At 46.7% G+C, this 24137-nt stretch overlaps 1 protein-coding gene across 3 annotated transcripts in view; it reads left to right on the top strand.

The window, feature by feature from the left end:
• ASTN2 (astrotactin 2) overlaps window positions 1-24137 on the top strand; it is a 700862-nt gene that overhangs the window by 87931 nt on the left and 588794 nt on the right. For all 3 annotated transcript variants that reach the window (XM_084898878.1, XM_084898877.1, XM_084898876.1), the window contains exon 2: window positions 17666-17853. In XM_084898878.1, the coding sequence (XP_084755004.1) occupies window positions 17666-17853 (188 nt within the window). The remainder of the gene's footprint in view (window positions 1-17665; window positions 17854-24137) is intronic.

Genomic DNA, 24137 nt, shown 5'->3' with positions numbered 1-24137 from the left:
GTGAGAAAATGTGTGAGAAAATGTGTGCCACAGCCTTGCTGGATCATTAATGCTCATTATTGGCAGCAGACTTACTGCAGGGGCAAAAAGTTGGAGGTCATTTTTGCATCTGTCTTTCCTCATTGATTTGGAAATTAATTGTACAGACACTTTAAAAACACCTGGTCAAGATTTAACGTGCTCAATGAAACAGACCCCAGCCTCACAAGTCTAGGAGTTCCCTGCCGGAAGTCCTGTGCTGCCCCATAGCTCTCTTCCCAGGCCCAGCACAGAGGAGGGGATCAGAGCATGTTACCAGAGAAAAGGAAGGTGAGCTCTCCTGTATCTTAAAACCACTTCCTTCTCCATCTTCTCTGTCTTTCCTCCATTGTTTCCTTCTCATTTACTCATTTCCTCCTTTTTTCACCTAAACATTCTCTCCTTCCTTATCTCCTTCTCCAGTCCCCTGTTTTGGGATCAGGCTGGGAAGATACTTTGGCCCTGGGTAGTCATCTCTGGACTGCAATGCCTAAAAGTGCTTTTGAAAGGAGGAACATTCCAGAAACCAGGCAGTGACACCTGGCTGGCCAGTTTCCTTCCAGAGTCACCTGAATTTAGGAAGTGCTTTGGGACAAGCTGACCCGCCTTCAGCTCTCCACTCCTGCCCCTTAGTGACCACAGAAGCCCCTCTGGCGTGAGCTTCTCCTCTGGGTGTTCTGGGTTCTTCCTCTGGAGAACGGGCCAGCTCACAGCTCCCTGGAGAATGTTCTAATGATGAAAGGCATTGCAGTGCATGGTGGTGCCGAGCATAGTGTGTGACTCTAAGAGGGGAGTGAGGAGCTTAATGCATTATTTCTGCTTCCGGGATTCTGATGCTCCATGCCCAGGGCACTGGCATAGGCTTTCCTGCCAGGCTCCCGGCAGAGCCCTGGGTGGTGGAAGCCCAATGGCAATGTCACCAGGACTGCCTGCGGCCGGCCTCAGCGGGCCTCTTTCAGCCCCTGTCAGTCTGTCTCTTTCAAGGACATCAGGCGAGGGGATGAAATGGCAGATGGGTGGAATTTCCCCCTGTAACACAGTCAGGAAGGATTAGGTGGATGGACAGCCCTGGAACAGAGACTTCTGCTCACCCCTGCTCCCCAGTGGCCTGTCAGTCATACCGCAGAAGCAGCCATAGCAGAGACTGTGGGAGAGGATTCCGTCTTCCCCCTTGAGTCTACACCCAGGCCTCTGGGAGGACAGCTCCAAACAGGTTCCTGGGGCGAGGAGGGACATTTCCTGTGCCAACTGTGGCCTGCACATGTGAAGACATAAATGGGAGCTTTGGTATGTCCTTGGGCTAAATGTGCCTGGATCTGTGGGCATGGGCATATCTGAGCACATGTGGATTTCTGCACAGGAGTGCAGCCACCTATATGTGAAGATACCAGTGCACACACATGTGTGTGAGCTTGAACATGCAGGATGCAGCATTCGTGGCAGTGTGTAAATGGGCTGAACTAGGTGAACTCACTGAGGGCCCTTCATATGTGTGTGGCTCCTGCATCGTCAAAGTGCCTATGCATGATTGTGTGTATGTACACATAGTAACTTTTTACATATGTCAGGGAATGCATGGATGTGTATGTATGCAAATACTTATGATGCCAGTGTTAGGAAGGGAATAGTTTTGCAGAATGGACATGTGAGTCTACATGCAATATCATGTATTCTGTAACATTTGTCTGTATTCATACATGTATGTATATGATCTGTGCATTCATGCATATGCATGAGACAGTGGCTGCATGTTTGTGTGGCAAGGGCGTTTCCCTGACATTACAGGCATGCACCAGTTCATGAGGAGGTGCACGTATCTGAGCTCACCGTGCTTTGGAAGCACAGACATAAAAGTGCATGCTCCCCTGGCTGGCACCTTTGAAGGTATTTTTAGATCGGGCAAACTGGGCTTCCTGTGTACCCATGACCCCTCTCACCTGATTCCCTTGTATATTCTCTAGAGGTGATGTTTCTAACTTTGTCCTCACTCCCAGTGCCGGCAACTGGTTGGTTTCTCCTGTAATAGACACAAATGCCCACCACAAGGGCATTCTGGCAACGGGCTTCCTTGTAGTATATTTCACATCAGGCTGTGGACTGGAACCACAGTGGATGTGGTAGGCATTAAATCACCACATCATTAAAGAGAAACACACTCAGAAAAGGTAAAGGACCTATAGCAGAGGCTCATGGGATGAATGCATGGGATACCACCTAAGTGGGCCCCTACCTCCCAGTTCCCATCTAACATTGTCATGGGACAGAACTGACACCGTGGCTGAGATGCCCCAGTAAACTGTGGAGTGGAAGGAGCCATTCTCCATTAGATAGCATGACAGTTTCCATTAAGATCGAGCATGAGGTCCAGGCACCTGCCTCACATCGTTCTCCAGCAAGTCCTCTAACCAGCCTCTGAGGATGGCACGGCCACTCCCACTTTATAGGTGAGAAGAGGAGGTTGGGAGAGGGAAACACCTTTTCCCTGGTGACACAGCAGGTCTGTCTTGAAACCAGGAGGACTGTACCAGGGTCTGTCCTGAAGGTCAAGAGATGGGATTTTTGCCAGCCCTATTCTTGACTGGAACAGCCATGCTCTCTGAGTTGGTTTTCTTGATTCTAAATGAGGAGTGGAGACTCAGGGAAACAATGCCTGAGAGCTTCGGGGTGCAGGGAAGGTGCCGCAGAAACTCTTGCTCAGTTGACTCCAAGTTTAGTTTCTGTGGTTTTGGAAGTGGAGTGGAAAGGTGGGGTGAAGGTAGGGGCGAGTGACAGTCCAGTCGTGCCCTGTGGAGAGGTCACTGGACCTAGGCACTTCCTATCCTGCAGAAATTTACCAGTAAGGCCCTAATGCTTCAGAGTCCCTATTATCTGGAGTCAAAACAATGAAGCTGAATGGTGGCACAGAAAGGGTGGTGGCAGAAGCAGCATGCACTGTTGCAGACCTTATTGAGCAAATACTGGTGCCAGGCCTTATGCTGACACATTATCTCAACACTGTGTACGCGTGCACTTATTACCCATCCGCCATGAGGACGTTGGAGGATGAAAGGAGATAATATGTGCAAATGGCTGGGCACTGAGCCTTGCACATTGTACAGCTTAATAAGCGTCAGTCACTCTGTCATTTCTGATTAAGTGGCTACACTGTACCAGGCACCTTTCTAGGCACTGGGAGCCAGGGATGAATAGGACAGTCAGCCCTGCCTTCCTGGCATTCACACTTCAGTAATCCTTATGATATTACTAGAGGCCTGGTGCACAGATTCATGCACTGGTGGGGTCCCTCAGCCTGGCCTGTGCTCTCTTGCAGTCCTGAACCCCTCGGGGGATGTAGCAGTGCAGGAAGCCACAGGTGGCTGGGTAGGAGTCCAAGCTGGGACTAGGAGCCGCGCCCATCCTAGCCAGGGCCGAGAATCACTTCCACCCATCCAGCCCTGAGGCACCTGCTGTAGTGGAGGCGGGAGAGGCTCATGCTGCCTCAGCTGCACTCGCTACCCTTGAGCCCAGCTTCTGGCTGAGCGGTGCTCCTGCTGAGGGAGTGGGAGCGCACTGACCGCCTGGGGGCAGCTCTTGTATTGAATGTCTGCCCCTGGTGATCAGTGTGTGTTATAGCTACCAGTTGACTGGTTGTTCAATCATTTGGTCACTTAGGATATATATATATATATATATATATATATATATATATATATATATATATATATATATATATATATATATATATATATATATTCTTAACAGTTTATATGAGGAGGAGACCTTGAGAAGTTAGGGACTTCAGCAAGGTTATTGAACAAGTAACTAGAGTGTCAGAGGTGGGAATCGGGGCAGGTTTGAGGCTGAGCCTGACCCTGGGCTGTATTAGAGTGCTGGGTGTTAACAAATGGGAGGGAGCTTTAGCCTTTCTCATTGAGCGACTTTGTTTCAGTTTTCTAAACATCCGCCAAGTTAATTATAACTATAACTAACTTGATTAATGTTAATTATAACTATAACCTTGGCATAGAGAAAGTTTTATTGAATGTATTCTCTCATGAACTTCTCTCATTACTTCTTCCAATAACCAGGTGAAGGAGTCAGGTGAGGGATCTGTGCTCCCATTTGACAGAGGAGAAGACTGAGGTGCAGAGGTACTAACCTCCCACCTATGGTCACATAATGGAATTGGACCTTCCCAACCACTAACCTGGCCATAGGGGTAGAACATTCTAACGTCTCACTGAAGAGAGGAGTCTGACATTTGAATCAGGTAAAAAAGTGTCCCCAGAGTGGTGACAGGAGTCCTTGTGCCTGGCCCTCTCCAGAATGGCATACATTGTGCTATCATTCAGGCACTGAGTGTCCTGGTCAGGAGGGATGTTGGGCACCTGAGCCTTTTCTCATCCTTCTCTGATGCAGCCAGACAATCATAGGGTCATCCCCCCTCCCAACCCCAGCCTGGCATCCTCTCATGTCCCTTCCTGCCACTGGGCACCACCTGTGTCAGGTCCAAATTGGCCTGAATGGTGTGCAATTACAAGTCAAGAGAGTCCTATCATCATTCCATCAATGGCCTGGGCTCTGCGCTCCAGAGCTGCGTCACGAATAAGGGTAATGGAGAGGCCGCATTGGAATCCAGGCTGCCATGAGCACACGGAAGGGGCGTGGAGCTTGTTTAAGAAATATGCTCCCCGAACCGTGCAGTCAGCCAATCAATACCTACTCACTCTCTCCGCTCAGGGCCACAGAGATTCTGACAAGCAGGAGGAGTGGTGATGGAAACACGGCCACATCCCACCTCGGGGAGGTTTTCAGGATCCATTGGCTCTGCAGTTCGATGCTGTCCATTGAGCAGCTGCTCTGAGCTAGGTGAGGCAGCAAGGGAGGCAGGCCTTTAGTTTTAAGAAGCTTGGAGCTGTGGGGAGCAGATGGTGAGTGAGGTGTGACATAGCAAAAAGGATGATGACAGTGCTGTGTGGAAGGAGGCACAGAGCAGGGACACCCAGCCCACCTTGCAGGGAGAGAGCCTTCCCAAAGGATCCATCTGTATTGCTCTTCAAGTAAGCTTTGCTGCGTAACAAACACGCCCAAAACTTTGTGGCTTAAAACAGTTTTGTGGTTCACAATTACATGGGCTAGTATTTCAGGCTGAGCTTTGTTGGGCAGTTGTGCTTGTTTTTTGGGGCGTGGGGGCAGATCTCCGCCAAGCTCTGTCCTGTGTCTGTGGTCAGCTGGTAATTTTGCTGGGAACTGGATGATCTCTGACATGTTTGGCGGTTTGCCTGTGGGGTGACACAGGCAAACGGGCCATGCTTCTCTCATCACCCAGCCGGTTAGCCCAGACTTCATCACAGGGCAGTTTCAGGGTTCTCGAGAGAAGCCGGAGAGAGCAAGCCCTGGTACACAGCCACTGTGCAAGCCTCCGCTTGGATCATTTGTGCCTTTGTCCCTTTGACCAGAGAAAGTCGTGCGGCCAACTTGGATTCAAGGGGAGAAGCAGTAGACTCACCTCTTGACGGGGGAGCCGCAGTGTCACACAAGCTGCTGCAGATGTGAGGAGAAGAATTGGTGACTGTTGAGATGGCCTACTCACAGCTGAGTTCTAACGATGAAGAGTCAGGCAGGCAAAAAAGGGTGAGAGGATCAGCTCAGGGAGAGAGGAGCATGTGAACAAGAGCAGGGAGTTACGCTTCCAAAGGCAGGGGAGCGGGGAGGGAACGGCACGGCAGGAGACACAGGCAAGGCGCAGATGGATCTTGTCATGCTTTGACCATAGCAAACCTATTTGATCCGGCTGGCTGCCAGTTTGATATATGCTGCCAGGAGCTAGGAAGTGGAAGCCGGGGAGCGGACTCCTATTCTCTGAGACTGATAGACCTCTGCCTGGCTCCTCCCACTTCTGGGTCTCCATTTCTCTAAGCTTCTTTTCCAGCCCCTGTGCCTCAGTAGTCCCATCTGAGAAATGGAATAGCAAGCTTCACCCTCGTGGTTCTGTTTTAATCTCGTGTCAGCCTGTATTTATTAAGCACTTGCTGAGGGATGGGCTGGTGAGGTTAGTGAGCCAGGAAGGGAGTAGACTCCTGCCAGAACTCAGAGAAGGGGGGGGGGGGCATTCAGGCCGGCTCTCCAGAGGAGTCACTTCAGCTGGGCCTGGGAAGGTGGGCAGCATCTGTGTGTGTGGAGGAGATGAGGGCATTCCGGGCAGGAGGCCCCCATGATGAAGACCTGGAGCCTGGGATGCAGCGTGGAGCCTTGGAGTACAGAAGCAATGGGGTCAGTCGAGGGCCTGGCATCATGATGCATTCATCCGGTAAAGGCAGTCCTCCAGGCCCAGCCCAGCGCACCTTGCTGCAGCTTGCTGGTGGAGTCCATTCTCTTAGTCTCTGGTCCGTTGCCGGTTTTTACGGGTTTCATTCTCCTCCCTCACTCACAACACTGCCTGGCACCATCCTCTCCTGACTCCTCACCTTGTGTTACCTGTCAGGTCTGGTCCCAGCATGCTGCACTCAGGAGGGGAGCCCTCTGGTTGAGGTGAGGGTGTTGGGGATTAAAAAGTCAGACTCTGCAGCAGAGACATAGGGCCATGTTAGGAGCATTTCAGGGGAGCTGAAATGAGGGAGCCTGGATTCTGAGGCAGTTCTGCACCCCTCTTCCCCCCGCAATCTCCAATCTCTTGCTGCTAATCAGTCTTAGGTGACAGGGAAGTTCTACCTCCTCTCGCCGCTGTCCTGGCTCCCTTCTATATTATTATCCTTGTGCCCTTGTAATTTTTGAAGAGCAAGGAATTATGGGGCTGTGTGACATAGGGCAAGTTGCTAGCCCTCTCTGGACAACATTTTTATTACCAACAAATGGGGATTAGACCACTGATCTCCATGTCTTTTTACCTGTTCTCTTCCTATTGTGATTGTGATTCTAGGTCATGGACAATAGGGGTGATTTTAAAAAGCATAGGGGATACTGGGGACCCATTGGAAAGGTCTAAGAGAAATTTTTTTCAACTGAATTATGAAGTTTTATTCTGTGACCTCTGCCTTCCTCTTCTCTACTTTGGATACTGTGTCATTTCCCATTACTCTCAAAACAGCCTGATTCTTCTAGTCTTGACAGTGGCGAGACAGAAAATTGAAGCAAGGCAGACAGCTGACAGGGAATATGCATATGCTAACTACTGTGCTGGGCTCCCCAAAAACTTCATCTCCCCAATACTCAAACCATCCTAAGAGACTGCTTTTATGATTCCCATTTTCCATGTGAGGCAAGTGAGCCTTAGAGAGGGAAGCTTAGCTTGTCAAAGGTCACCAGGTGAAATACAGGAAGGAGCAAGGTGCTCTTAATGCATTTACCTTAGGACAGAATGTTGCATACACCTTTCTCCAGGAGAGATCTGCATCTTAGAAACAGAAAGAGCAAGCAACACTTGACCCCAACAAGTGACCTTGAGATGATGAAGGATGAAGAGCATCTGAAGGACCAGGAGCACGCCTGTCCTGGAACCTTATCACATCCACCAGCGTGGGCCTGGTCCCTCCGTCTTTCTACTCAAATGCGAAGCTCCAATTCTCAGCCCAGTTAGGAGAATGGGGAGGACACTGTATCTGGAGTCAGGATACGAGAGCTTGAATTCGAGCTCGGTCCCTTACTAGATGGAAGACCTAAGGGAAGTCCTGTCATCTATTGAGGCCTCAGATATCTCAGCTGAAAATGGGTATTCTACTCTCCGTCCTGTCCATGTGGAGTTCCCCTGCAGGCAAACGGAGACAGTGAACGAGAGCCCCCTAGCCTGGCACATACGTGGGTGTTGGTGGAAGTCAGTCCCTGTCTGCATCTTCTGGTGATTTCTCTTTCCATTGCAAACTGTTGTACAATGGGGGAGGGGGAAGGAGAGAAAATCATTGACTATTTGTATGCATTTAAAAAGAAGGAGAAGGAGAAGAAAAGAAACTGCTAACACACCAAGACACCAAGACCGTATAGTGAAGCTAAATGACAAAGAAAGACCAGGCCAAAAAAATTTTTAAAAATTAAAATGCAGTAGAGGGAGGGAAATGGTTCAGGAGAGAATAACTAGGAGTAATGAGAATCAATTCCATCAACCCTCCATCTATTTTCAAATCTAATCTGAAACGATATGCTTTTCTCCCTTGCCAATATCTCTTAATTCTTCTGTTCCCCTTCCTTATTTAATCGGGTATAACTGTATTATTTATCTCCAACAAATGGCGGGGGAACACAGTGCTGTGTAAAAAGACGCAGTTCCCCAAGGGGGCAGGGATGGGCAGATTGGAGGCAAAGGCAGAGATAAGAACTGACAGGTGGGGGTGGGGAGGGAGGGGCCTGGGTACCCCTGGGACATTTTCCTCCAGTGCTGCTGCACTGCCTGGTTTTGTCAGGCCCCCACCACTGCGGACCTTTCTGTTCCCTCCCAAGCAAATGCCCACACCTAGCACTGCCATGATGTCATCTCGTGGGCATTTAACCTGGCCTGACACCAGAATCGCTTAGATTTATGAAGTGTCCACATTATAGACTCTGCCTGCGTGCCGTGTCCAAACCCCTAACGAAGGAGGAGCATTATTAACTCACCCCTCACGCGTATTCCTATAACTCTCCGCACATCCTCTTTCATGGCCAGTGCTGCATGATCGTTTCCTTCTTTGATTTTCTTTTTCTTTTTTTTTTCTCTCTCTCCTAGATTGAGATTTTCTTTAGGACAGAGAACGTATAAAATATGCATTGAGAGAGGCGTTTATTCAACAAATATTTGAGCACCTCCAGCATGCTAAGCGCTGAGGGTAGGAGTTACCCAGACAGACACAGCCTTGTGCTGTGAATGAATTAATGAACAATTAAGGGCATGAATAAATGAAGAAACGGAAGCAAGGGGAGGGGGAGGGTGTTGTGGCTGCTTCGTGGGTGCCGAGGAAATTCAGGCTACCATGGCAGGTCTGTGAGGGCAGCAAATCAATTTAACTTTCCACTTAATCTAGCCACAGGACCTAGCACAGTGCTTGGCACATTTTAGAGAGAAGATAAATATTTATGGTATATTGTTGAATGATGGGGATAGTGATGGCATTTTGGGGATAATTGTGTGATTGCATATTTCCTACCATATTGCTAGATGTGGCCTTATTTTCTCTCAATTTTAAGTTAGAAGTTATGCAAATGAGATAGTCATGATACCCCCAAAAATTTATATAAAAAGAAAGAAAATCAGAGATGCTTTGTGATTTGTCCTCAGGTAAACTAGCTAATTGGTGCAGAGGCATCACACAAATCTAAGCTTCTAGCTTCAAATTCAATGTTCTCACTAACCCAAGGTGTATGAATATTGATATGTCAGAAAGACTGGAATATATCCATCCATCCATCCACCTTGTCATTTTATTTTATGGCATGCAATTCATTAGTCTCTGAACTAGTGCTTGATCTGATGGCATGAAGGAGTCACAGTGGGACCAGGCACTTTTTGTTATGCTAGGACCGTGGTCGGCAAACTCATTAGTCAATGGAGCCAAATATCAACAGTTGAAATTTCTTTTGAGAGCCGAAAACTGACTTTTGCACATGGGCCACGAAGTTTCAATTGCACTGTACGTGCACACCTGCACGTGGTATTTTGTGGAGGAGACACACTCAAGGGGACAAAGAGCCGCATGTGGCTCATAAGCTGCAATTTGCCAACTACTGTGCTTGGAGATAACTTCACAAGTCAGAAGCGGTAGCTCCCTTTTTACTTTCCCCTCTGCAGATGTGCTATAGCAGTCTCTCCTTTTCCTCTGTAGTGATGCACCTCTGTATTTTCTTTTCTTTTAAAAAATATTTTTATTGACTTCAGAGAGAAAGGGAGAGAGAGAGAAACATCAATGACGAGAGAATCATTGATTGGCCGCCTCCTGCATGCCCTTTACTGGGCACCGAGCCAGCAACCCTGGGCATGTGCCCCTACTGGGAGTTGGACCTTGACCTCCTGGTACATGGATCCATGCTCAACCACTGAGACAGATCGGCTGGGCCACACCTCGGTATTTTCTAATGGCACCCTTCCATGGCACCCCTTTGCACATTTCAACCATTCCGCCTTCTTGCCTTTGTACCACTTCTCCATATGAAATACCCAGTGTCACATGGCTACTTGTTGAAATCTTGCCCATCTTTTAAGACTCCTCCATCCTTTAAGATCTATTCAGAAGTCATCTCCTCTACTCTAAGCTCCCTACTTTGATTTATACATATTTATATCATGTGTTTGCTCCATCCCCTGGGCTGAACTTCCGAGGATAGAGTCCCTCAATGCCACACAAATCTCAAAAAAGTTGGTTGAGTAAATGAATCTTTTAAATGAGCAGGTGTTTGCATCTGCAATAGAGGCAACATATATTCTATGTAGAAAATGTACACAAAAATGAATCAGACCATGATTAAAATCACCTCTGATCCAACCATTTTAAGAGTATTATTCTTGATGTTCAAGTACATTTCTTTCCAGTTGTACATACGTACACATGTTTATGTCTAAACTGCATCAGATGGTTGTCTCTTTTTTTTATGTAAATATTCTCTCTCTCTTCATGAGAATGCAAGCTCATTGCAGGTTAAGGTTCTGTCTTTCTCTCCATTTGCATTTCCCAGAGTGCCAAAATTTGAGTCAGATGCTGAGTAAATTTCTGTACATTGTTATGTGGAAATCCAGCCATCATTGACATCCTGAGTTGCCATCTCTTCTCTTTGTTCATGGGGATGCCCATCGGAATTCAAATATGCAGATGGTACAACTCACCGAACATTTATAGGGTACAACTCACCGAACATTTATAGACCCTTCTACTCGGTATTTGGTCATGTGTCAGACACTGGACTATGCAGATGGCTCTGATGTGTCCTGCACTAGAGTCCAGGACTAGTGAGAGAGGACACTGTATAAATGGATCATTTAAACATAGGTAACTACCAAGACTAAGACATTGGTAAAATAGGATGCTATAACAGTGAGTGCGAATCATATGTAGCATATGTAATGGGTGAATGTTTACTGAGGATCAAGGCTAATGCTGAAAGCTAAATTATTTATATTATTTAATTCTCACAACCCAATGGGCCAGGTTCTATTATTATTCACCATATTTGACAGATGGGAAAACTGAGGCACAAAATAGCTAAAATGCTGGTCCAGAGACACACAACCTGAACACGGGGAGTTGGGATTCAAACTCAAATGGTTAGTCTCCAGAGGTTGTGACCTTACGCAGCATGCATAAAACATCACTCAGCTCATACGGGGTCCCATCAAGAAGTCTTCCAGAGCAGGGCTTGGGGTTCAGCAGGGAAGTGTCCTTTAGGCTCTGAAAATTCATCTTCAAAGACATGAAATAAACAGCATAGTGGATGAGAGAGATCACGTAAATATTCAATCATATTTAACATGTAAGTTCAAGGAAAGGAATGAAAAGAGGTGGGTGGGGGATAAATGCAGGTGCCAGGCTTGTGAAATTAGATTTACTCTTAGGGGAATCAGGAGTCTTTGACATGTTTTGAGCAAAAGTGTGACTTGGCCAGGTGTATAAGTTATACACTTAATCATGGCAGCCCTCTGATGGACTGTTGCAAAGAAACAAGCCTGGTGGCAGAGATGCCAATTGGGGCCTTTGGGGCAGTCTCTACTCCTCAGCTCTCTCCTCCCTGCCTTGGAAAGCAGACCTGCATGAGTTGCTTCACCCCTGGGCCTTTGGTTGAAGTTCACCCATATACATCGCCTGTAACAGGTTAACAGGTAGAGGAAGAATGAGGTTGTAACATTTATAACCCCCCCACCTGCATGGTGGTCAGGCCCTCCCAGTAGCTCCTGTCTAGCAGCCCTTTTTCGTAGCTCTTTCAGAGTTTCATATACCCCTCTCTTCCCCCTACCCCTTCAGGTCGAGCCTGGCATCTGCCCCTTGCTGTGGCCAACCTTGAGGTGCTTCATCATTGATTTGCCTTGCTCCTGCCTGCCCATGTTGATTAATTTTGTGTTTTGACTGGGCCAAGGGATGTCCAAGGAGCTGGTAGAACATTGTTTCCAAAGGTATCAGTGAGGGTGTTTCTAGGAGAAATTAGCATTTGAAGCATTAGACCAAGTTGGGGGGGGGGGGAAAGAGAGAGAAAGGACTTTATGGATACAGCTGGGCATCATTTCCTTCAGGAGGGTCTGAAGAGAGCCAAAAGGCAGAGGAAGGGTGAATTTCCTCTCTGAAAAAGTTAGGGCAACCCTATTCTGTCCTCGGGCGTCAGCACTCATATTTATGGGGCCTTTGGGCTTAGATGCAGACTGGGACTTAAACCATTGGCTCCCCTGGTTCTCAGACTTTCGAGTTTGTACAGTAACTACACACTGGCTTTCCTGGGTCTCCAGCTTGATGATGGCAGGTTGTGGGGCTTCTTGGCCTCCATAAGCATGGGATCCAATCCCTCATAAGAAATCTCTTTCCATGTATCTCCATATGCCCTGTTTCTCTGTAGGACCCTGATGAATGCATTCCCAAAACCTTTATACATGGTCCCATCCTTAAATACTTCCAGTGACTGTACTAAGTGTGTCTTTTTCTTTTTCCTATAAGACCCTAACTGCTACAGAGCCATTTGAAGTATTCCATGAGAGATGATAAAGGATTGCATTCAGGCAACCATCGTAGAGATAGAAATGAGGGTGTTTGTGTGTGTGAGCCCTCTCAGCAGGAGGTGCTGCAATGGAGATGAATACCCATGAATGCTGGAAGGGCCAATGGCAAGGGTGTCTACAGTCAATGTAACTGTCATGAACTTTCCCAACTATTTCTGTCTAGGCAGTGAGTTCATTTCCCACAGTGTCTGCTCCCTAGCTAGGCAGAGGCCATTTGCAAACTCATCAGAAGTGCTCTCTGGTCTTCTGTAAATAATCAGCTAGAGGGTCAGCTGGTGCTATGGCATAGGAAGACGGGTTAGTTGGCCACTTGGGAGATGTTATCAAGATGGCTGGTGATCAGGAGAGCTGCTTATTTTCATAATGACCTTCAGGAATTAAATAAAAATACAATGAGTGCCATAGATTAGGAAGAACAAGCCAATTAAAAGCACAACACGCCTTAGGGATTATTTTTATTTCTTTTCCAGGAAGCTGAAAGGCATGCATGGCTGCTGAGACAGGATGGCGGTCTACCCAGAATCACTGATGAGGGCTGATCCTCTAGCTTGGCTTTAGCGGGGTGGTTAAGGGGATTTGAGCCTATTGAATATTTCACAAGTTGAGGCCCAAGGTGGGAGAACAATGAAAGGTGAAAAGACAATCTCTTTGTTTCTTTATGATTCCAATATAAAATCAAGCTCTTCATGGTGGGAGGGAAGCAGACACTGCAGTCAGCCCACAGCCGGAAGGCATGGTGCACCAATTCTCCCACTTTAATATCTGCTGTTTCATTTTATATTCATCATGTCAGCATAATCTGCCTTTATGGGAATCGTCTTGGTTCCAGACCAAATGCGTTTAGTCCCCTGTTTGCTTTAAGTTTGATTGGAATGTGACTTGAAGAATTCAATGAAATGTTTATAAGGAAGGACTAGGGGAAGAGGAAAGGGAAAATGCAATTGGAAAATCAATCAGCAGGGACTTTCAGGAGCTGGCCTGGGTTGTGCTACTCTTTGCTTGACCTGTTTGTAATGGACACAGGACTGGCTCTCTGATCAAGTGTACTCTCACGACTCCCTCCTGCATTCGGAATCAAACATACTCTATTACCAAGTGTGCTTTTCCAACTCCCTCCTGCATACAGAATCAGCCATACTCAATTACCAAGCATTCTAAGCCCTAAGGCTGCATCTGAACTGCATTTCCAGCCTGACATTTTGCTGCTCTCCTGCTTACCCATGTTCCTTTACTGTCCTGAGATACCCAGTCACTCAACCCATGTCCATGCCTCCTTCTCTCCACTGAGGGCCAAAAAGATGCCTATCTTCTGCAATTGCTCATATTACCATGTTTGAGGAGGAGTTCTTACTTTCCAAGCCAGGAGAGTCCTCTCCCACTTTTGAGTTCCCAATGGATCCTTACTTAATCTTACTTTAATTCTCTAATGAGGCTTAAGACTACCTCCTTCACCTTACCATGAACATGTTTAAGTACATGTATGTATTCATCAGCAATTCAGTAATTGTTTATATGTGTCAAGCACTATTGAAAATACTTGATGTGGCAGGAAATCAGACGTGCAAGTTTCCTGCTCTTCTGGAGAGACAGGCATTAAACTCATATTCAAGAAAATTTATGAGGTAAATTTCTCATTATAGTGACAAGTTCTGTGGAAAGTTTTTGTAAAAGGAATAGAATGGGGAGTGGATATGTGTGTGTAGAGTACTTTAGTTAAGAGTGGCATGGCCTTTCTGAGAAATGAATGCTGAGACAAATGCTTACAAGCTCTGGGTGGAAACTTCCAGATAGACCAGACAGAAAGTGCATGTGCCCTGAGGCAGGAGGCAGCCAGGCCTGTTTGATACAGTTTTAAGTCCTGAAGCATATGACAAGGGGACTATGTTAGGAGGTGCATCAGACTAATTCACAATGCCCTAGGCCACATTATGGAGAGTGTACACATGTGCGGACAGTGACATGGGGAGGGGTGTGGGTAGATTTTGTTCCACTAAAAGATTCTGAGTTTCCTGAACTCAAGGCTGTGTCTCATTTCACTTCATGTTCTGAGTTACTAAGCTGACTACAGTTGAGAAGATCCTTTTTAAAGTGTGTTGAATGAATAAAGAAACAAACGTGAATTAGTGAATTAATGGATGGATGGATGAATGAATGAATGAACAAGGCCTTCTGTTTCTGTCAAGGCACTTTTTTCTTTGAGGTCTCACACCCCTCCTCCCCACTCCAACAACAGTTTCTTTCCTTTTAATAGAGTAAGTCCAGAGCTGTTCTCTGTGATTCAATATTTACTGTGTTTTACACACTGTTATTATCATTTAACTTTTACTGTCTGCTGACTGTGCACTCATCACTGCAGCAAACAAAGAGCACAATCTAGTTTTGGTTCGTGGGCTAATTTAGTCATAGAGAAGGAGAACGTGGTCAGAGCAACTGTATCAGAGAAATTGCATGGACTGGAAACCCAGCTGGGTACAATTCACCAGTGACCTTAAGCAAGTCATTAACCCTCCTTGACCCTCTGTTTTCTCAACTGAACTTGGGGAGGCCAAGCTTCTTTATGCTGGGATTGCAGGCACAGGCTGGGGGGAGCTCTGGAAGTAAGAAGCACAGATTTCAGCAGGCATTTCTTCACTTCCTGTGCCTCCATCTATACTAGGCTGTGCCAACCAGATGTGGCCTGCCCAGGACATTCTGCTGTTGCCATTCCAGGAGCTCTTAGCACAGTAAGTGCCTAAGTGCCTACCCGCCTAGTGGCACTTGGTCCCTCCTTCTTAAGCTGCTGAATGAGAGACAACTATTTCCAGAGGCAACTGGGTTCCCCTGGGCCTCTGATTCTGGACTTTTATGCACTGGAATAAAAATAAATGAGGTGCTAAGGCTGGCCTTTTCCCATGGTGTCTTCACCTTGCCTTGGCCCAGCTGGCTGGATGCCAGAGAAGCCACTGCTAAGGTCTCAGGGGCTGAGGCTAGGAGGTCAGTGGTGGGAGGACAGAGGTTCTGGGGAGAGACCTTCACAGATGGCACACTCAGCCCATCTCCTATCCTAAAGATGTACAGTGAGCTCTCCTGGTCCTTCAGGTCCCATGCTCTAGGAGCCAATGAACTCTTGTAATGATCTCCGCCCTGCTCAGCTCTTGGTGCAGCAAGGGAAACCCAAGGAGATTTACACTTGGAGTAACTTACCTTGTTCCGGTCACTTTTTGCTTTGCTTAGAATGAGGTGGGAGGGCATGGAAGCTTTGGAGCAGAGGAGTGGCATGAGCTGATTTAGGCTGTGGCAGGACTCCTTTGGCTTCTGGTTGAGAATGGACAGGAGAGGCAAAGTTGGAAGGAGTCCAGTTAAGAAGCCCTAGCAGCAAGCCAGGTGGTTGCAGTAGCAGAGCTGGGGGTGTGGGGGGTGTGGATTCAGGGTGTTTTGAAGCTTTCCTGATAGACTGGGTGATGAGTGGGAGAGAAAGCAAGCAGTCAAGGATGTCTCAAGATTTATTTCAGAGAAGTTGAAGAGTAAATAGATCCTATTCCTGTGAATAATAATGATAATACATATTAATAGCTAACTTTTTATAGCACTTAAGTGCCAGGTGCTCTTCCTCTAAGGAGCTTTATTTGTGACTTCAGGAGTTAGAATCTATTCAGAAATGATGATATAAGAATAACATAGTAGCATTTGGTAGACAAGCATCATCTCATGACTTCAAGGCAACTCTTTTTGCATTAGTGTCACCGGATATAATAGGGGCTGCAGTGGGGCATGAGGAGAGCTGATGGGATATTAAGTTCTAGCCCAGCCTCCCCATCAGTTCTCCTGAAGGGTGTGTGTATGTGTGTGTATGTATGCGTGTGTGTGCAAGAGGCTCATGGTTGTGGGCATATAAAATCTGCAGAGACTAAGAATATTGCGTTTAGGTCAGATTAGTGTCTTAGGAAGAAGGTTCAAAGGTCCAAGGCTCAGGCACAACTGAGGCTACTTGTTTACTGGTATGTGGCCTATGTCTCCTATAGGGCTCTCACTTGAATGAATACCTGATGGTTCTCCAAGAATACCACCACCCTTCCCTTTTCTTCACAAGACACACCAATAGGCATTGACCTTCTAGGACATTTCTGGGAACACATCCCTTTAGTTGACAAAACTATGAAAAGGTTGTATGATCCCAGTGCAAGGATATTTTTGGTACTTGATGCCATCACCCTTCTACTTAACAAGAGGTATATAGGTATGATTACCTTGAATGGAAGTACTATTAAAATTATCAAGTATGTATAGAGGGAAGAACAGCAAAGAGGTAAGAATTAGGAACTTCAAGACATGTGACTTTTCAATTTACCAGATTGTCCTAACCTATTGGTTATATATGAGAAAACTGGGGTGGGGCAGTGGCTCCTCAAGGATTTTTTAAGCCCTGGAAACCTTCCTGCCAACACCTCTGTGCTTGGGAGTGCATCACACATACTACCACAAAGTGGAGCTGCTCTGCTTGAAGCAGTAGAAACAGGTGCAGAACAACCCACTTGCCAAGCTCCTTTCACATGAAGGATGACTCTGGGCTCCTTGGCTGGCAGATTCTAGGGTCTTTCTAGCTCTGAGGTTCTTCTGTTCTGCCAGGAGCGCCTTCAGCTCAGCTGCGGAGGAAGGCACACTCTCAGCCATGTCCTCCCTTCTTGCTCTATGGCCTTAGAACCATCTCAATACCTTGACTTTCTCACTTAGTTTGATTTCATCATTGGCGCAGAAGGAATTAGCTTGCCATGCATGGTACTATGGAAAAAGGCACCAGACAGACAAGAGTTCAAATCCTGCCTCTGCCACTCTGTTGCCTGTGGTGAATCCTGGCCACGGTTGACCCGTCAATGGAAGCGATAACCTCTGGCTCATAGATTTGATGTGAGGACAGGCATCCTGGTGCAAAGGAGGTACCTCCTGAGCTCCTGAGTAGGTGTGGCCTCTTCCCTCCCTGGAACACGAGGCCAGGCAGGCAGCTCACCTAGCACCTTGGGTCTTGTCTTGCAGAGATGTCGGGCACGGCGGCGGACATCTCGCTGGTGCACTGGAGGCAGCAGTGGCTGGAGAACGGCACTCTGTACTTCCACGTCTCCATGAGCAGCTCCGGGCAGCTGGCCCGGGCCACCGCCCCCACACTCCAGGAGCCCTCGGAGATTGTAGAGGAGCAGATGCACATTCTCCACATTTCCGTGATGGTGAGTGAGTGGGAACAAGGTGGGAGGCCTGGGAGATGGGGGAGGACAACAAGGTGGAGAAAGGACGGATGGAGAGGCCTGGGACGGCCAGCAAACAGCAGGAAAGAGCTGGCCGAGTGCGAGAGGTGAGAATGATAAAGGGAAAGTCAGATGGATCCCGTGGTGTCACTTGGACTGATGCATACCCATCCATCATCTGTCAGCTGTGACAAACTAATTGTGCTTCAGGGAAGAAAATATAGGGTCTCCAAATTCCTTGGCCTTTTGGCTGACATCTCTGGGAATAGCTGTTTAACATCTGTCATGTGCTTGGCCTGCTTTGCTGAGGGCTGAGGTTCAGTGCTCCAAAATACAACTGGCCTTTCCAAGAATGGCTGAACCAACAAAATCGCAGCGGGGCTGCTCTTTCCCAAGCTCCCTTGCTGTGCCAGGTGCTTTAACCCTCACAGCACCCCTGCAGTGTACACACCACATAGTGGCCCTGGAGCGGGGCTGGGCATGGCTGGTGCAGCTGCATACAGAGCCTCTCGTTGCCCTCGCTTTATAGTTGTGAATACTATAAAGTGGGTGGAGAAACTTCTCCAAGGTCACACAGCTCGTTTTAGAGAGACCTGTTCTTAAGACCCAAGTGTGCCTGGCTACGAAGCCTGAATAGTGCCCTCTACACTCTCTCAGTGTGAGGATGCCTGTCTGCCACCTTCAGGACTGTGCTGGGCACACCTGTGGACATTATCTCATTGTGTTGTCACATGCATTCAGGTGTGTGGCCTCCATCCTGGAGGTGAAGTTATGGGCACAGAGAGGTGACGTGGCCTTCCATCTCCGTTGGTTCCGTAATCTGGAACTCTCTGAATCTGCTGCCTTCTCGATGATGGCTCCTAGGGCAAAGTCACGTGACTGGTCATCTAAACTATAAATGGGCTGCTGTGAATGGTTTCTTTAAAAAGCTCTAATTAATGACTTTGCAAGGTGGATGGGAGAAGACAAATTCGGTATGCAGAATGTGCAGAGTCTGGTTGGCCGGAGAAGATATCAGATGATAGCTATACATGATACCCCCGTAGTGTTTTTCAGGCCTCGCGCCTCTTTTATATTGTTTTCTCCTTTAGTACAGCTCTGCCAGGTGTGTGAGAATAGAAAGTAAGACTCCCAACCTATGTGTGAGGCAGGCATAACTCGGGGGGGTGACACGATTGGCAGAAGGCCACCCAACCAAGTAAGGCTACCACCCACCTCTTTATTTCCTCCTCCTTGTCAACAGGTGTTTTGGAGAGCAGGTCTTTGCTTTGGGTCTTTGTTCTCCTGGTTCCTCTTCAACTAACACTGTGCAGCAGGCGCTCTCATTAGAGCTGAGCAAGAGCTTGGAAGTTTTCTGTTTTTGGAAAAACACACACAAACTCCAGCTAGACAACAATGTTAATTTTGGACCTAACGCGTGCTCATCACTTGGAGGAACAAATCAAGGCCTTTGTGTTATTCATGGAATGAGTGTGATAGACTTTTCCCAAATATATATTTAGCAAATGATGCAGCCACATGTCACGCCAACAGGGTGTGTGCATGCTAACTTTGGGTTGCAAGTTTGTAAGTACCATCTCAGGGGACTTGCTGAGCTCCCCATGGAGCATGGGCACCCTCTAATGTTAAGGACTGAGGGGATGTGATTGTTCCTGTAACATTTGAGAGGAAAACCTCAGTTTGGGCTAATATCTATTAAGCCTTTTGTGTGTTCCAGCTCAGCTTTTACTTACATACGTTCTTGCCATAACCCAGTAACCTAGATAGTGCTAACTCAATTATAAATGATCTTGAGCAGGCCGTCTCTTTCTCTAGGCCCAGTGGTAGTTCCACTAAGTCGCACTGTATCAGCAGGGACTGTAGGTGTGCCTTCCCTCTCTTCTGCTCAGTGATATCAGCTTCGGGAGAAGAACTCACAGGGACCCAGATGTCTCTGAAGTCCTCTGTGATGTGGGATGTGGCTACTGAGTAGATCATGTGGGGATTGGCACACTCCAGATCCTCCCTGTCCATGCACTAAAGTAGCCCATGGCTCTCACCTGGTGACTCCACCAGTTCTTTCCTTCCTGCAGGGCTCTGAAATCTGTGTCTTTTCTGCCCTTACCTTACCCCCAGGAGACAGAATCATGCCTAGGAAATGTTGAAATCCCAGGTGTCCATGCCGGCAGGCCAGCCCCTCCAGGTGAGACACACCTCAAACACTGCCTCCTACCTAGAGTTAGGGTGACATGGAGGTTGTAAGTACAGGTTCCAGAGGCCACATGCTTGGATGTGAAGTCTACCACTTAACACTTTAAGTCATCTGGGCAAAGTATTTAACCCCACTGTGCCTTGTTTTTTCATCTGTAAATGAGGGTCATGCTAACACCCACTGTGTAGGTGGCTCACCAAGTACTTTGATCAGAGGAGTTTGGCGCATAAGTGCATTAGGTTTTATTAGTAGGGACTCTTTTATTATTGAGACATGTTGATATATTCTATCCTTTCATTTCACGGATGGATAAACCAAGGTCCAAATATAAGTTATGACGTGTCCAGGATCTCCTAGCCAGTCCACAGGGCTTGGCCTGGAGAACAGGCCTCTCTCTGTGGCTCAGACTCTGTACCTGCTATTCTGGCCATAGACAACTCAGCAAGAATACAGAGTGTGTTTGTTCCTCCTAGTACCTCTGTGAGATCAGTGCTGTGCATGAAGAACCTGCTAGTTGTGAGGTTTTTAACTGGCTGCAGTTCACATCACCAGTGAGCGCTGAACCTGGGAGGCCAGCTCCTGTCCATCCAAAATGAGAGCCGCTGCTCTTGGGCAGAATTCTGCACGTCAGTGCCTGATATTGGAAAGCAGTAACTGTGATGAAAATGTTAGCTGTAGTGACGACATCAGAGACAGAATATTTTAGGAAAGGGGATGAAAGGAAATGCTTGATTTGATGAGTGAGGAGGAAAGACCTTGGAAGACACATTTCTTTCAAAGGAATCATTCCCACATAAAATGATATGGATGTATGCAGGTGAGCCCCGCTGAGCCGGGGACTAATGTTTCTGTTCATGGTGGGACAATGGACAAACCTTTCACAGGGTTTGAGCTATGCACCATGGAGTGGGCTGAATTAGGAGGTCATGAGTTCCCTTGTTCCTGAGGGTATGCAAGCAAAGACTAAAAGCTCTATTCATCAGAATTTTGAGAGGAATGATGGTTAAATTAGATGACTATTGTAGTTGCTTCCAACTTAGAAGATCTATGATATTACGACATAATATATAGAAAAATACTCGGAGGATTATAAAATGCCACATAAATCTAAGAAATTATTATTACTCTTCTCAATCAATATCTTTGTTTAAAGCGTCTGTGTGCTATGGGGATAATGCTTTTTAAAGCTTTTTGTGAAAATGGCTTTAAATCGCTTCCCCCACCATCGCATTTATTTATTCGGAGCATATCACCCGTTCCTTAGCGTATTGATTTAGTCACTCAATCATGCAATGGTTTACTTGCCTCCTCTACCTAACAATGAAAATTCTATCTGCTAGAAAGAAAGAAAGAAAAAAAAAGGGGGGGGGGAGAGCTTTTTAAAAAATCAGCCACAAGCTCAGAAGAAGCCAGCTCTATGGGATCTGACTGCTAAAAACTAGGTTTCTGTCCAACTAGTTTCAGATTTTCTGTGAGACTTGAAATATTTTGTTTACTTTTGGGGATTATATGGTCCAGAGGAAAACAGCTAGTTAGGGAAGTTTTGAGAAAATAATCAAGACAATGAAGAACCTTAAAATACCGATGCTAACCGCACTGTTATAATGAATAGTTAGTGTTTACAGTAATTTGACAGAAATGTAACTCATTTAATGCTTACAACAAACCCAATTCACCGTATTGTTATTACTCCTGTTCTACTTTTGAGCAAATGTAGGCCCAGTGAATGTCACTCATGGGCAAGCACGGTGGGCTTGGTGTCCCACGGCCTACATTGTGGCTGCACCTGACTTCCTGGCCGTGTGACTTGGACACTTTCCTCCCGCTGCTCCTGTCTCCTCACCTGCAGGGGAGTGAGGGTGCAGGTCTGCTTGGGGGGCTGCTGTGAGGTCACCTGAAATGGTACACAGAGCTAGTGCTTACTCACAGCGAGGTCTGCATAGTGTCAGCACCTGCTGGGTGTATTTCTGTATCAGTTCCCTAGTCCTGCCGACGGAGTACCACAAAGTAAGAAACTTACAACGACACACTGTCATTGGCTCGCTGTTCTGGAGACTGAAAGTGTGAGATTGTGTAGTCAGCTGAGATCACAGGGTCAGCAGGGTCAGGCTCACCTGAAGGATCTGGGGAAGGACATGCTCTAGGGCAGTGGTTGGCAAACTCATTAGTCAACAGAGCCAAATACCAACAGTACAACAATTAAAATTTCTTTTGAGAGCCAAATTTTTTAAACTTAAACTTCTTCTAACACCACTTCTTCAAAATAGACTCGCCCAGGCCGTGGTATTTTGTGGAAGAGCCACACTCAAGGGGCCAAAGAGCTGCATGTGGTTCTTGAGCTGCAGTTTGCCGACCACGGGTCTAGGCCTCTCCCCTGGCATATGCTAGCTCTTTGGCCTGCAGCTGTACAACCCCAGTCTTCACACAGATTTCTCCTCCTGTGCATTCCTGTCTTCTCTGTCCCTTCTCTTTCCCTTCTTTATAAGTTAGAATGGGGCTGGCCTTACAGACCTTTTTATAACTTGATCGCTTCTATAGTAAAGATATTCAGGTCATATAAGGTTCCATTGTGAGTGGCCGCAGATTGGAAGTCCAACATGTTTTTTTGGGGGGAGGACACAATTTAACTTATAACAGTAAGTGCCATTGCTGTGTTACATATAAGGCATATTCCTGAAGGATGCCCAGGACTACCAGCAGGAGAAGCCCAGCTGTCTGAGAGAGCAAGCCCAGAAGCCTGGCGGAGAGAAGGCAGAGTGGCGGGGGAAGCCTCCTGACCAGGAGGGACTCATTTGCAAGGGACGAAGCTAGAGTGACACACATAGCATAAAAAGCCAGGGCCTGTGACTCAGGTGTCCCAGGCCTGCCACTCATATGCTCCATGACCTCATGCAAGTCACGTTTCCTTTCTTAGCCTGAGGTTCCCCATCTGTAAATTGAGATCATCAAGCTTCTATCAGTTGCCAAGGCATGATGAATTTTGACATTACAGTTATCCCAGGTTCATTTTTATGTAAGTGGGCCATAACTCATGAATCCTATTTACTTTTTTTTTTTTGAAACAGAAAGTAGAACTTTTAAAATCAATTTTTTTCTTTAAATTTTAAAATGTGAATGATATGAGCCTTATAGTTTGGCCTTGACATGTCTCAACAAGGGTTCACTAACAGTCTACCCTGCAGGGTTTCCTGGTTGGGTGGTTCAGTGGTTGAGCTTCAACTCATGGACCAGGAGTTCATGTCTCTGATTCCTAATTTTTTCCTGAATTTTCAGTGTTGCTGTGGATCCCTCATTCACAGGGCCAAGGAGAGAAGTAAATGATAAAAGACACAGAAACTATCTTAAAACAGTGCTAGAGAATGTCTCTTTTCTTTTTTGATTCTTAAACTATTCCCTCCTAATTTCACACTTATGTGGGCATTTAAAACATCCTTTGAGCTAAGTTGGACAAGAGTTATTAAGAATATGGACTCCTAAATACTAGTGTGGCCCTATCCAGTTTGGTTCAGTGGATAGAGTGTTGGCTTGCAGACTGAAGGGTCCTGGGTTCGATTCCAGTCAAGGGCACATGCCTGGGTTGAGAGGGCTTGATTCCAAATAGGGGTGTGGAGGAGGCAGCAAGTCAATGACCCTCTCTCATCATTGATGCTTCTATCTCTCTCTCCCTTTCCCTTCCTCCCTGATATCAATAAAAATATATATTTAAAAAATTAAAATACTGATATAAATAATCGACTATATAAATAAATGAGATAGAAGAGCTAGTTCGTCCTCACAGTACAATCCCAGTTAATAAGTGGAAAAGGGAAAAGGGAAATGGGGAAATCAACATTAGGAAGTCACCGCTGTAACAATTTTCACCGCCAAAGCCACCAATGTATATACTACAATTAATGGGTGAACCTTCGAGAAGGAGTCTCAAAGCTTCACCCCCTGGATATGTAGTAATTACAAAAGGAAAACAGTGACTTTACCATAGAAAAATTGAGCCACTACCCTTGTATTAGCTTTCTAGGGCTACCTGGACAAATGACCGTAAACACAGAAATGTGTTCTCTCACAGAGTTGGGCACTG

The sequence above is a fragment of the Pipistrellus hanaki genome, assembly GCF_964339955.1.
Source record: "Pipistrellus hanaki genome assembly, chromosome: 11".
NCBI classification, from domain to species: Eukaryota; Metazoa; Chordata; class Mammalia; order Chiroptera; family Vespertilionidae; genus Pipistrellus; species Pipistrellus hanaki.
This window is presented reverse-complemented; position numbering and strand designations above follow the sequence as displayed.